This window comes from Dryas octopetala, chromosome 8 (assembly GCF_963921425.1).
Source record: "Dryas octopetala chromosome 8, drDryOcto1.1, whole genome shotgun sequence".
Taxonomy (NCBI): Eukaryota; Viridiplantae; Streptophyta; class Magnoliopsida; order Rosales; family Rosaceae; genus Dryas; species Dryas octopetala.
In genome coordinates, this window is record NC_141373.1 from 2,853,831 (window position 1) to 2,866,382 (window position 12,552).

Genomic DNA, 12,552 nt, shown 5'->3' on the forward strand with positions numbered 1-12,552 from the left:
TTACAAAGTGAAAACTAGCCAAATTGATAGTTTTTGGTCACCCCGTCCCAGGCATAATAGAAATCAAACAAATTTGTTGGAAATTCATCTTTTTCAACTGAACATCTATTGATTAGTAGATGTTGTAACAGATGAATGACATTGACACCTGACATTCACTAATAATGACAATATCAAACCTTATGTCACAGTGAGGCCTGCCATATATGGAAGAACCAACTATTGTTAGATACGGCATTTTGTAAATTCTACTCCTATATCATCTTCCCATCAAGCCAACTATCATTTGAGTTATGTTTTACGGGACTAGATTTTAAAATATGTCAACGCCAATCCAGTTTTCAAACCTATTCGGTTTTCTTAAGACACCAGAAAGGGCATTTTTGTACTCTAAATGCACATTGCAGTGCCCTATTGAGTGCAAAAGTAACAAGAAAATGAAATATAAATAATAAGGTCAGAAAATATGATGCATACCAGTTGAAAATTACAAGCTCATAGATCCCAAACAGTAACTTGTAACCTGATCTGATGTTGTTGACATGTTGTTGCTTAAGCCAGAGAAACAACTTGCCGCTTTTTTCCAGCGCTACAGTTTCATCAAGGACGGACTATTCTATCTCCTACCAGGTTGTCCCCATTTCTTTGAAACGACGACAACACATGTCGTTTTATTGTATTATTATTTGAAATTTTTAATAACTTACAATAAAAGCAGGAAAGAAGCTCCCTCACTCTCACTCTCACTCTCACTCACACTCACTCTCTCGCAACAATGAGGTTCAGCCTCCGCCGATTCCAGCGCCGAGAGCTAAAGAATGACTACTTCTGATTCCACAGAGAATGAAGTCCAGAGTCAAGTCCCGAGTGCACGTACGGACTCCGCGGAAATGGCATCCGATCATTCTTCCGACGACGTAGAGCAGCTTCGCCATCCTTTCCGGTGCCGAGCTTTCCTGAATCGACTACGCAGATCATCTCCCGACGGCATCTCAATGGACGCCGATCATCTCCCGACGGCAACGTCAACTCCGGTACGCCGACTCCGTCTCCGTTTGTCAACTCAGCTACGCCGCCGCCGCCGTCCGTGGAAGTCGATGTGACCTCTGCAACTTCACCGGCTTCGGAGCTCAGCCACGAGCAGTCCGTTCAAGCCGATGTGACCTCTTCAACTCCGCTGGCTTCGGAGCTCAGCCACGTGTCGTCCGTTCAAGCAGATGTGACTTCTGCAACGTCGCCGGCTTCGGAGCTCAGCGACGAACTGTCTGTTCAAGCCGATATGACCTCTGCAACGCCGCTGGCTTCGGAGCTCAGCCAGGTGCCGTCCGTTCAAGTCGATGTGACCTTTGCAAAGCCACAGGCTTCGAAGCTCAGCCACGTGCCGTCCGTTCAAGCTGATGTGACCTCTGCAACGTAGCCGGCTTCAGAGCTCAGCGACAAGCCGTCCATTCAAGCCGATGTGATCTCTGCAACGCCGCTGGCTTCGAAGCTCAGCCACGTGTCGTCCGTTCAAGCGGATGTGACCTCTGCAACGTCGCCGGATTTGGAGCTCAGCCAATTTCAAAAAAATACGGGAAAGAGAGAGAGAGAGCCAAGAGCCAAAGCACGATTACTACCAGCGACGGTTCTATAAGGAGGCCTGAGTCGAGCCCCGAGTGTGTGTGTTTCAAAACCGGACTCCGCTGTGTCAGAAATGACATATGATCCTTCTTTGGATGACAAAAAACAGAAATATGGCATCCGCCATCGTTTCTGGTGCCGACACGTTTTCCTTTAATGGCGTAGCGCTCGAATCCTAAATCAGATCTCAATGGACACATCAACTCCGACACCGTCTCCGTAATCTGTCATTGTTAACTATTTAGTTTTCACCAATATCTCAAAATACTTTATAAATTCTCAATAGTGTCTAAGTTCAAATTTTTTTATTATTAAAAAAAGGTTGTATGAAATTTTTAAATTGTGTACATTATGCATATATTAAATGCTCATATAAGTAGTATGAATAGTATGACACATTCATTGAATGACTATACACCCACAAAATATATTCACAAAAATTTTGTGTATTCATCTTAATATCTACAATTAAAGTTTATTTGTTAAAAGTTATTGTTGAAATATTAAATTTTGCACATTTATTACACTAATCATCATCACTAATTGTCTCACTCTTTGTGTAATATTCATATCTTAAATATTGATTTACCAATGGTTTAATATCTGGCTTTGAAAGTCAGTAGAAGTAACTACATAGCATTAAAATGGAGACTGTGAAAGCATTTTCTAAATCTGTTAAGAAAACACAACTGCATGTGGACTTGACTTAATTGAAAGTTCATTATTTTGCATGCATACTGTTTTTAAAGCCCATCACCAATGGGCTTGTTGTAAAGCCCATCAATGGTTGCATACCGTTTAAAAACTCCTAAACAATGGGCCTGTTGTAAAGCCCACCACCAAGACTCTAACGAGTAACTAACAAAAAAGTTGAAAAACCACAAGCACTTGCACCCAATCCTCTCTCTCTCTCTCTCTCTCTCTCTCTCTCTCTCTCTCTCTCTAACAGACACCTGCCCTTCCACGCGCCTTGGAACAATCGAAAGATGCTTTCTCTTCCCACAACAACCACCCCCAATGCCACTCGTCTCAACTCACCAACTCGGCAGCAGAGCTTCTCCTCTGTATCGTCCTCACCGACCACGACTCGCTACTCAACCAGGTCCGCTCTCCCACTCAACCACACCTTCACCTTCACCTTCCACCAATTTCTTTCTATTTCTAACAATCAATCAGTTTCAGGCTCAAAATGTCGTCCAGTTCGCTCCCTCCTCCTCTTTCCGAAAACTGCAACCTGGTGCGTAAATTAGCAATGGTCACGTGCTTCGCTTGTGCTTCTTCTATTGTAATTGTATTCGTTACTAACTGAGTCTGAAGGCATGCCTTGGCAGCTCGGCGTCGGCACGGTGGTCGTCGATTTCTTGGCGGCGGTGGCCGCTTATCCGAACCCGGACGACAAGATCCGAACCACCAGCTTAAAGGTAACCAACTCATTTTCCGATTAAATTTACAACACCACCCCTTCTACACTGCGCACTTGGTGCGCAGGTTAGTAATGTTTCCCAATACCGACTACCGTGTGCAATTTTAGTAGTGTTGTTATGGAGATTGAAATTTATGTTGTGATACGTGAATGGTTAATTTTAGGTTCAAGGAGGCGGAAACGCAGGCAATGCTTTAACTTGTGCAGCTCGTTTGGGCTTGAGTCCGAGGCTGATTTCTAAGGTCTTTTAATCTTTCACCTTGCATTTATTTGTTTATTTTTTTTCTTTCCCCAGAAACTTGTGTTGTTTTGGTTCTTGAAACCTGTTTAACGCATTGTGAAATGGTAGGTTGCAAATGATACACAAGGCAGGGGTATACTGGAGGAGCTGCAAGCTGATGGTGTAGATACTTCTTTTGTTGTGGTAAGCTTCAAATGGAAAATTATTCGTAATCTTGGCCAAGCGTGTAGTGTTTTGTTGTGCAGTTAGAAAGCATACTGTTTAAGGATTTAAAATTTAGAACTACTCTAATGCTTCATGTTCTATGCACCTATACATGATACAACATGTTTGAGATTGGTTGGGCTAAGATTAGGAGCTCGGAAAGTGCAATATATAATAGTAGGTTTAGAAATGATTGAATACTAAAAACTGATGGCTACTGGAATTTCTCCGTACAAGTTGAGTACTGTTATTTTGCCCATTTATCATTTCCTATTTGCCTCCAACAAATAGCACTAGACTGCTTTCAAATTTGAATATTGGTATCATTTATGGACTCACTCTATCTTATTTCCAGGTTTCTGAGGAGGGCAATTCACCGTTTACGTACATTATTGTTGACAATGAAACGTGAGGACCTCTCTCTCTCTCTCTTTCACACACACACAAACCTTGTGGTAATTTATTCATGATCTTTTAAATGGAATTGCTCTTTAATGGTCAATGTTATGGTTGATTAGAAATGAATACCAATCTAACTTCTCATAAGGCTGTTTTGGAATTCTTATCCCTATTTGATCAACTTTAAGTGACGTTTCAGGAAAACTCGTACTTGTATTCATACTCCAGGATATCCTCCCATGATACCAGATGACCTTTCTCAATCAAGTTTATCATCTGCATTGGATGGAGCAAGAATTGTTTATCTCGATGGACGGATACATGAAACTGCTTTACTTGTTGCGCAGGAGGTAACTGTTATCTTCTAGTTTCTAGTATTTAACTTCTTTCTGTTAATGTTTTCAAGGAAATTTTTTAATAACTAAAGAGAATAAATCAGCATAATTGGATTCATACAGGCTGCTCGGAAGAACATACCTATGTTAATTGAAGCTGAACGGAAAAGAGAAGGGTTGGATGATCTTCTAACATTTGCTGATTATGCCATATGCTCAGAGAAATTTCCACAGGCAAGTCAATTGTTCTTATGTGAACAGTAATTTAGATAAGGAAATGAGGACCTGTTTTCCCAACTTAAAATGTATGGTCAATTTCTTTCTTTTAATTTCTAAACCTCTAAAATTGGAGATTAAGACATTGATTGCCTTATTGTTGTTGGATTGTTTCTTACAAGATTTCCTCTATATACATGCTATACCTTCATCTTGTTGCTGAAGTTTAAAGCTCTGGGTAATTGATATGGAGCACAATGTATTTCTTGTCTTAACAGGCATGGACAGAAGCAGCATCTGTACCAAGTGCTCTTGTTTTGATGCTTTTGAGATTGCCAAAGATCAAATTTGCAATTGTGACCTTGGGTGAACATGGATGCATAATGCTTGAGAGAAGTGCGGACGGTAAGTATACAATTGTCCATGTTTTATTGAGGAAAATGGTATGAAACTTAGGGTAAGAAACTGTGGTTTGGAATATTTGTAAACAGCCTGTTTTATCTGATTTAAAAAATTTACAGGTTTTCATTGAACTCTGTTTCTGGCAGAGGCTCCTCAGGCAGAAGAAATGGATGTGGACAGCTTATTAGAATTGCTGAAGCAGAGAAAGGATGATAACATAACCATTCCAACATATGTTTCATCGGTAAGGCACTTTCTAATGAACACTCTTCTCCCTTTCTGTGGAATTATATTAAAGAAGCCTGGGATTTCTGTATAGTACTTTGTGGTCATTCTGCAGTAACTATAAGAATGAGCTCCAGCTGGGCAGTATGAATGCAGGAATAAATTGTTCTGAACTTTTAAATTATTAATCTTGAAATGAACCTGTGATGCTGAAATTTTTTAATCAACTATCTCGTGCAACTCAGTTGCATGCAACCCTCGTGACTTGAAACCATTAGAGGCGCTAGTGTGAGACTGGAAAAAGACACTCCTATGGTCAAGAGAGTTTAGTATGACTGTATGAGACTAGTTAGAAGGGAATACTTTTTTCCTTGAGTATTGAAGTATTTAAAGAGTCCTTTTCTTACCTCTCTCTCCTGCTCCTGTGATTTTTGGCCAAATTCTCAGTAACTGTCAATCCTTCTTGACGGTTTTGAGGTCCACCTTGGGTTCACCTCAGAACTTGGGACCTCATCTACAGGGGCCTTAGGATCCTAATTTACAACGGGAGAATCTTTCTACATCATTTAACTATATATTAACACTGTTTACATTTTGAAAAGATAGTGTTGGACCCAAGAAAAGTTGGTTCCAATGAGATAACAAAGTTTGGGCACATCTTAAGCTGGGAATGTGATGTGCCCAGCAATACCCAACATGAACCAAGATCTCTTGGAAGGTGATAGAGGGGAAATCTAGCTTGGCACAAGATACATGTCACCTTTCATGCAACATTCCATAGACTTCCTTTTTTATTTATATACGTTATACACAAGAAATACGTTCTTTAGAGTGCCTTTTTCTTTGATGGCAAACCTAAGTTAATTGTGGAACAGCAGTTTTTCCTTTTTGGAGCCTTTACTGGATACAAAGAAAATAATGAATAATTTCTAGCATCTTCCAGCTCCCAAAGCATGTTTATGAGAAACTGAACATTATGTGATTATATATATTGTTTGCATACAATTAGGATCTATTACTTTTTAAGTTTTTCTATTCCACTCTTCTCAGCCAGTGACAAAATTGAGAGCTGAGGGAGTAGGGACAGTGTGTGGGAGGTTGTTTGTAGGAACAGCTGAGAAAATACCTCCCTCAGAACTCCTGGATACAACGGGTGCTGGAGATACTTTTATTGGAGCAGTACTCTATGGTATGTAATGTTTGACCATTCATCTCTCTCTCTCTCTCTCTCTCTCTCTCTCTCTCTCTCTCTCTCTCTCTCTCTCTCTCTCTCTCTCTCTCACACACACACACACACAGATCATTCAAGGTGTCTTATTTTGCTTTGATTTTAACTGACCAGTGCGGCACCTTTCCCCCATTAAGCAGTAAAGGTGGTTTCTTAATACATTATATATTTGTTTAGTTTTCATGACTACAACATTGTTCATTCTTAAAATCCCTACAGGCCGTTGTCCCAAGTTTAGCTTAAACTTGTGGGAGAGTGGGGTTGTGGTTGGGATTGGGCTAGTCCCCAAGCATAACTGACTAACTGGATAAATCTGTCTCTTGTATCTTTATCGTTAAGGAGCTATTTGTTTTACTGTAGCTATTTGCACCAATATGCCGCCAGAGAAAATGCTGCCTTTTGCTGCTCAAGTGGTAAGTAGACATGTTTCTGCCAGGTGGTGTATTGTCCCAAAGGCAGGGCTTTTATGTGCTACGATTTTGCAACTATATTTGTTCATGACCTTTTTTACTTGATGTCATTTGTAGGCAGCTGTCTGCTGTAGGGCATTGGGCGCTCGAACGAGTCTGCCACACCGCACAGATCCATGCTTGGCATCATTTTTATGTTAAGATTTCCCTTGAGATGGTGATACATGGTCGGCAAAAGCTAATTGGAATTTGGAAATGTGGAATTTAGTCTAGAACTTAATCCCTTCTCTCATGAGTTAGAAGTTTTGTTAACTACTCTCTTTGTGAAGAACATTTGAGAAAGTCCCTTGTAAACAACACACTGTTTGATAAATGATAATACAGTTGTACAAATTCATTTTTACTTAACAGAAATAAATTCCTTTATGGGTTTCTTGTTATGTTGATATGTGGGATTAAAGGCCAATGTCTGCATCTGAATTAAATATTCCCAAAAAAACAAGGTAATAGAATACAAGTCAGATGGAACTTCCACGATTTTCTAATTGCTTTTCAAAAGATAATAATAGTTTTCTTAGACATAACAGCTAAACAACTAAACAGGAAGACAATATCCTAATTCCTACATACCAAACACAAAAGTTCTTCCCTCCCGACTATGTCCAAAAGTCCTAAACATGAGAGTCCTGCGATTAATTCAACAGTCTACAACAAGCTATCAGCCCTGGTGGGCAGCCTCCTAATGAAACTCAAAGGTTGCGAAGGTAACTTGTTCCTCAACCTCGGTGGCCTCAGCACATACAACCCCCACAAAGCGAAAACAGCTTTGATTGGCACTGCATAGAAACCAACAGCAGCAACCAAGCAAAAGATCACAAACAAGAATGTGGCCCTCGGGTCTCTCCAGCTAAGTAATGCCTGGAAGCGTTCACCTTGTGAAGCCATATCACCAACGACAGTTTGAATCCTTCCCGCCACACTCCTGAGGCGATCATACCTCACTCGAACCAACTCTGCACTACGACTTGTCGGGAACGAATCAAATTCCTCATCCAATTCGTCAGCAAAAACACTCTCGGCATGGGAGAGCCGGGTGTCCATGTGGGGCGGGTGACGGGGCCTAGACCTGTATCGCCAAAGTCCCAAGAAAGCCATGTAGAGCAATATGAATGGGATTAAGAGCTCTGGATATGCAACTAGCAAGAGGAAACAAGCAACAAATATGGCTGAGTAGATTGGCTTGTTCCAACTGCGCATCAACTCCACCCATCTGCCCATAGCAACAAGTCCTGAAAGAACATTCATTAGTCGAAAGAAGTTGGCCTTGCTCCTCCTCATGCTAAACATATGGGAGTCATGATCAAGCATATACTCCACCACCTCTCGCCCCAAAGGTGGCTCCGCCCTGCTAAGCCTGGATGCCACCACATTCATGGCCTGGTACCTCAAGGTCTCCAATTGGTTCACACTCAAAGGCTGCACAAAATGCATCTTTGGCAGAAGTGGCATTGTGTACATATGCAGCATGTTGGCCATATTGGCACACGAAAACCGAACTGCCAAATGAAGCTCACCCATTTTCTTGACCCCGGAAGGGTGCAGCATCAGGAGAGGGTACGAGTGAGTATAAACTCGATCAGATTCAAGTGTGGACAACCGAATCCTGACTTTCCCAATCCGTGAATCGCGAACTCCACCATTGGTAACCATGTTCTTGTCAATGCGGGAATTATCAAACACCCCAACTGTAACAACTGTGCAGGGATCATACACTTCCCATGTGTACTGCTCATTCCATTTCGGCGACAAGCTATCAACAACAGTGCGAGTTCGGACCCATTTCTGGCCATACTTCGCAACACAATACGCATCACTAGACCCTCCTTTCCCTTCCTTGATCTTCATTGGAATAAGCCCTGTTGCCCCCAAAATTCCCATTTCAAGCACACCAATGTGAGGCTTCCAAAGTCGCTTGTCAGTTGGCTTGAGATCACTGCTATACATTGTGGCCTCATCCAGCACATGATAACCACCATCCAGCGAAACCCGAAGATGGATTCTAGACCCAAACCTTGTCAACATTTTGGACTCTGCTGCATTGCTGAAATGGCTGTTGTCAAGGTTGAACCATCTGGAAACAACCGGCTTTTCATCTGTTCGCCTTTCGATAGCATTCACTGGAAGAAGCACTCTGCCCACCACCTCGTCCCGACCCGGCCCAACCCGGTCCTCAACCGAAAGCAGCAGATAGTCCTCGACCGGTTCAGCCACCACAAACATCATCTCTTCATTCCAATAAGGATTGGAGAGGCTCCTCAAGGTGCTAGGCTGAGCAATTCTAGTCCTCAAAACCTGGTTTCCCACCTGGACTTTCGCTGAAAGCTCGGGAAACCTCATCATTGCAGAACCTTTCTCCCCCGGAACAATGTCTTGAGCTTCAATGACTGAAACTCTCAGATACCATAGCCTTGGGGATAAGTAAACCTTGGACTTGATCGAACCAAGCCCATCGAAATTGACATTGGCAGCCTTTGAATGCCAAGCTTCAGCAAAGGCTTCATCTGCCTGAGTACCAAACCATATTGAAATCATTACCTCCCCTGCTTTGGACTTGTCTCCTTTCTTGTCCTCCATTCTATACCACTGTGGTGCCAACTGACTATCCGGTTGAACCCTCCTCGGAACCTCATTCAAATCAAACCAAACCCGGCCCAAGAAATCATCTTTGTTGCTTTCTTTCACAAATATCTCCACCATTGATGACTGTATGCAGTCCTTTGAAAAAGCAAAAACTTGACCCCACTCAACGTTGTTCAAACTCACCCTCTTTGTAATTCCTCTGTAGTTCCCAAGCTTCACTTCAGCCACCAGCTCTCCACCACCAAACAGAGAGATCTCTCTGGCTTTCACAACTCTAACATAGAGATACTGCATTTGCTCAACAAGGTCATAGGTAGAGCTAGTTTTGTCTTTTTGCAATGACTCACCGCCTAGCTGAGGCCGAGTCTCTTTGAGAGAAAACTCGGCCAACCCATTTGAGTACACATTCAACCCTCCTCCTCCTCCACCGGGTCCTCCGTCGCCGGCAACAACGCCGGCGCCGGAAATAGCCGGACCAGGACCTGTATTGACCAGGATGGGCTTGATCTCACCTGGGTTTGGCTCCACAGCCTTGGAGTGGTTCTGACCCTGCTGTGTTGGCTTAGTTTCTTGAATCATCTGCTGCTGTGCCGCCATAACCGAGCTTGGCCCCTGAAGTTTCTTGCTTTTCTTCGAAAACCCAGAAGACGAAGAAGAAGCAGAGGAAACAGAGGCCACTATTCCATTAGCCCCAACTTCCTTTACCTCTTCTCTGGTTGAAAGGTAAAGCTTTAAGCTTATCTCCCCTCTGATGTGAGAAAACAAGCTCCTTTTGTCGAGAGTATAAAGCTGAGGCACCTCTTCACCTTCCTTGGCAATGTTAGACCCTGAAACTCTGACTTTCCCCAGAAAATTTCTGCTATTGCTTGACCTTCTTTCATTGAAAATGTTGGCTTCTATGGTTCTGTAAGGAAGATCAGCAACGTCTTTGACATGAAACACAAGCTTTTCGTTCCAAATTGGGTTCAAGTCCTTGTATTTGACCTGGGTTCGGAGCCTCTGGTTCTCAAACTCTACCTCTACAAAAGGAGATGATGACCCTTCACCATCTTTGGGCATGAGGTTGTGGGCTGCCACCACCTCCACCACCAGCTTTTCTTTGCTGTAGTTGTTGTTGTTGGTACTCATAGTCATGGCTGGTTCTGCTTCTTTGTACAAGAACAAGAAGAAACAGATCGAGAGAATGAAGAAGACAACCCAGAGGGGAGAGAACAGATGAACAATAAGTAGCCAAGAGAGAGAAGGAACAATGGGACAAATGCGGAGGCTCAAGAAAAGCTTAAAATCACTGTGAAATCAGAAGAGCGTGCAGCTAGAGAGAGATAGAGAAAAAAAAAAAAAAAGAGAGAGAGAGAGAGAGAGAGAGAGAGAGAGTGATTCAGAGTGCTGCAGACTACAGAGAGCTATATATGAACTGAGTAATTGAGTTGGTAGAAAGAAGAAACGACTGTCAAATACCAACTATTTTTGCTTGGCGCGTCTTCGTCACGCACCAATGCCCACGGAGAAGACAGTGTGACAGATTGGATATGGTGGGACCCACAACATTCTTTAACGTTAACCTACCATGTAAATCCATATTTCCATTTCCATCTTTGAATTAGCGGAGTGGTCAACGGCTTTATGACATTCGGGTCGGGCGAGATGCCCGTATACACATTGAAATCACCATGCTTAAGAACAAGAATTAAAAAACAGTTGTTGGCTCCAAAAAAAAATTAAATAGCAGTAGCGGATGGTAAAAATTAAAATAAATTAGAGAAAGAGTTACTGATAAATATGTTTAAATGGCAGGACTCATTGTATAAAGTAGTTTAATTGAAAAAAAAAATAAATAAATAACTATGGACTCAGTTTTTTAATCTAAATTGAGCACCTACATATTTTGTCTTATTTTCAATTAGCAACATTCAAAATTGTGTTAAAACATAACATATTTACACACAAATAATATTTGAATGTTCTACTTAAATCTAGAACGTATTAAACGAAATGTAAAACATAAAGTTTAGTGTAAGATCTAAAACGTCAGAGGAAATTACACCATTGTTTACTTTTTCTTTAGACAGTTTTATATTGGTCTACAATTTTTTTTTTCGTTTCATAGTAGTCCACTAATTTTGTGACTTTTTTCATTGTGATTTAAATCGTCAATTTAGCATAAACGACTGTATATTTTAGTAATGTGCTACGCACATGAGGCATTGTTGTGATTCACTAATTATTCACTTAGTTCCATATTGGTCCATTAATTGTTCTCTTAGTTTTATATTGGTTAATTAATTCTTCACGTAATTCCATATTAGTCCACAATAACGTCCTCACATGCGCAATACATGACTAAGATAGACATCTGGTTGTACTAATTTGATGGTTTGAATTTTGAACCATAATGAAACACGTCACAAAATTAGTGAATCAATATAGAACGAAAATCAATGTAAAATTAAGTGAAAAATAAATAGACTATTGGTGCAATTTCCTCAAAACATTATTTGTGAAACTCAATTTTTTATTTTCTTTTTTTCTCGGACTGTACTCAGTTTTAATTTCAAACAAAATGTGAGACCCATATCCAGTTTGAAACAGAAAAAACTGAAAATGGGTCGGGTCATCCATTGCCACACGCGTTGTTGTAGTCAGTCAGCAGATAGAAATGTGAGAACTCAGAGAACTGAGGTAACAGGACGAAGAGCGTGCCAGAATCCACAGAGAATCCAATAATACTCTTATTTTTAAGGAGTAGGCTAGTAGCCGGGTAGGAGTCCAGGAGAGGAAGAGAGAAGTAGGGAAGCACGGTCTCGAAGTCCGAGGTTTTCGAAGTGGGCTTTGTCTTTTCATTTATTCCAAAAAACATTTTAATTTTATTCCCTTATTTTATTTTCTTTTCTGTTTTTGAGAATGTTTGGTTTGGTCGTCGCAGTTTCGAAGCGCGTGTTACACGGTCCCCGTAATACTGTTACTTTGTTAGCAACGTGGCTGTCATGTGGGTCCCCCAAGTAACTCGGTAATTTGCATGGGCATGGGTCCCACTCCATATCTTGGAAACATAATATCACACGCGTGGATTGTAACTTACCTTTTTTTTAAACGTGGTGATCAAAAAGAAAAGTAATTAGATCGGACGGCTGGGAAGCACCCATCTGATGTTATTAACTGTACTCGCTTAGCATCGTTAATGGTTAATGGTTAATGGTTAATGGTTAATC

General features: G+C 41.4%; 2 protein-coding genes across 2 annotated transcripts; one reads left to right on the forward strand and one right to left on the reverse strand.

The window, feature by feature from the left end:
- The first annotated feature begins 2,531 nt into the window (after positions 1-2,531).
- On the forward strand, positions 2,532-7,143 carry LOC147275999 (pfkB-like carbohydrate kinase family protein). The gene is made up of 13 exons (XM_086253415.1): positions 2,532-2,722; positions 2,803-2,857; positions 2,952-3,041; positions 3,208-3,285; positions 3,393-3,467; positions 3,844-3,896; positions 4,087-4,237; positions 4,346-4,456; positions 4,717-4,843; positions 4,987-5,084; positions 6,116-6,254; positions 6,654-6,706; positions 6,821-7,143. The coding sequence occupies exons 1-13, from the start codon at positions 2,607-2,609 to the stop codon at positions 6,902-6,904; spliced, it is 1,230 nt and encodes a 409-aa protein (XP_086109541.1). The 5' UTR covers positions 2,532-2,606; the 3' UTR covers positions 6,905-7,143.
- Positions 7,144-7,408: 265 nt separating this feature from the next.
- On the reverse strand, positions 7,409-10,477 carry LOC147276000 (multiple C2 domain and transmembrane region protein 10-like). Its single transcript, XM_086254197.1, has one exon. The coding sequence runs from the start codon at positions 10,475-10,477 to the stop codon at positions 7,409-7,411; it is 3,069 nt and encodes a 1,022-aa protein (XP_086110323.1).
- Positions 10,478-12,552: the final 2,075 nt, after the last annotated feature.

Excerpts from the sequence above, each read along its gene's own strand:
- LOC147275999 (XM_086253415.1), top strand. The coding sequence starts at position 2,607 with ATGCTTTCTCTTCCCACAACAACCACCCCCAATGCCACTCGTCTCAAC. Across the intron at positions 4,238-4,345 it reads CTTTACTTGTTGCGCAGGAG|GCTGCTCGGAAGAACATACC; the intron begins GTAACTGTTATC and ends GGATTCATACAG. Across the intron at positions 4,844-4,986 it reads GCTTGAGAGAAGTGCGGACG|AGGCTCCTCAGGCAGAAGAA; the intron begins GTAAGTATACAA and ends TGTTTCTGGCAG.
- LOC147276000 (XM_086254197.1), bottom strand. The coding sequence starts at position 10,477 with ATGACTATGAGTACCAACAACAACAACTACAGCAAAGAAAAGCTGGTG.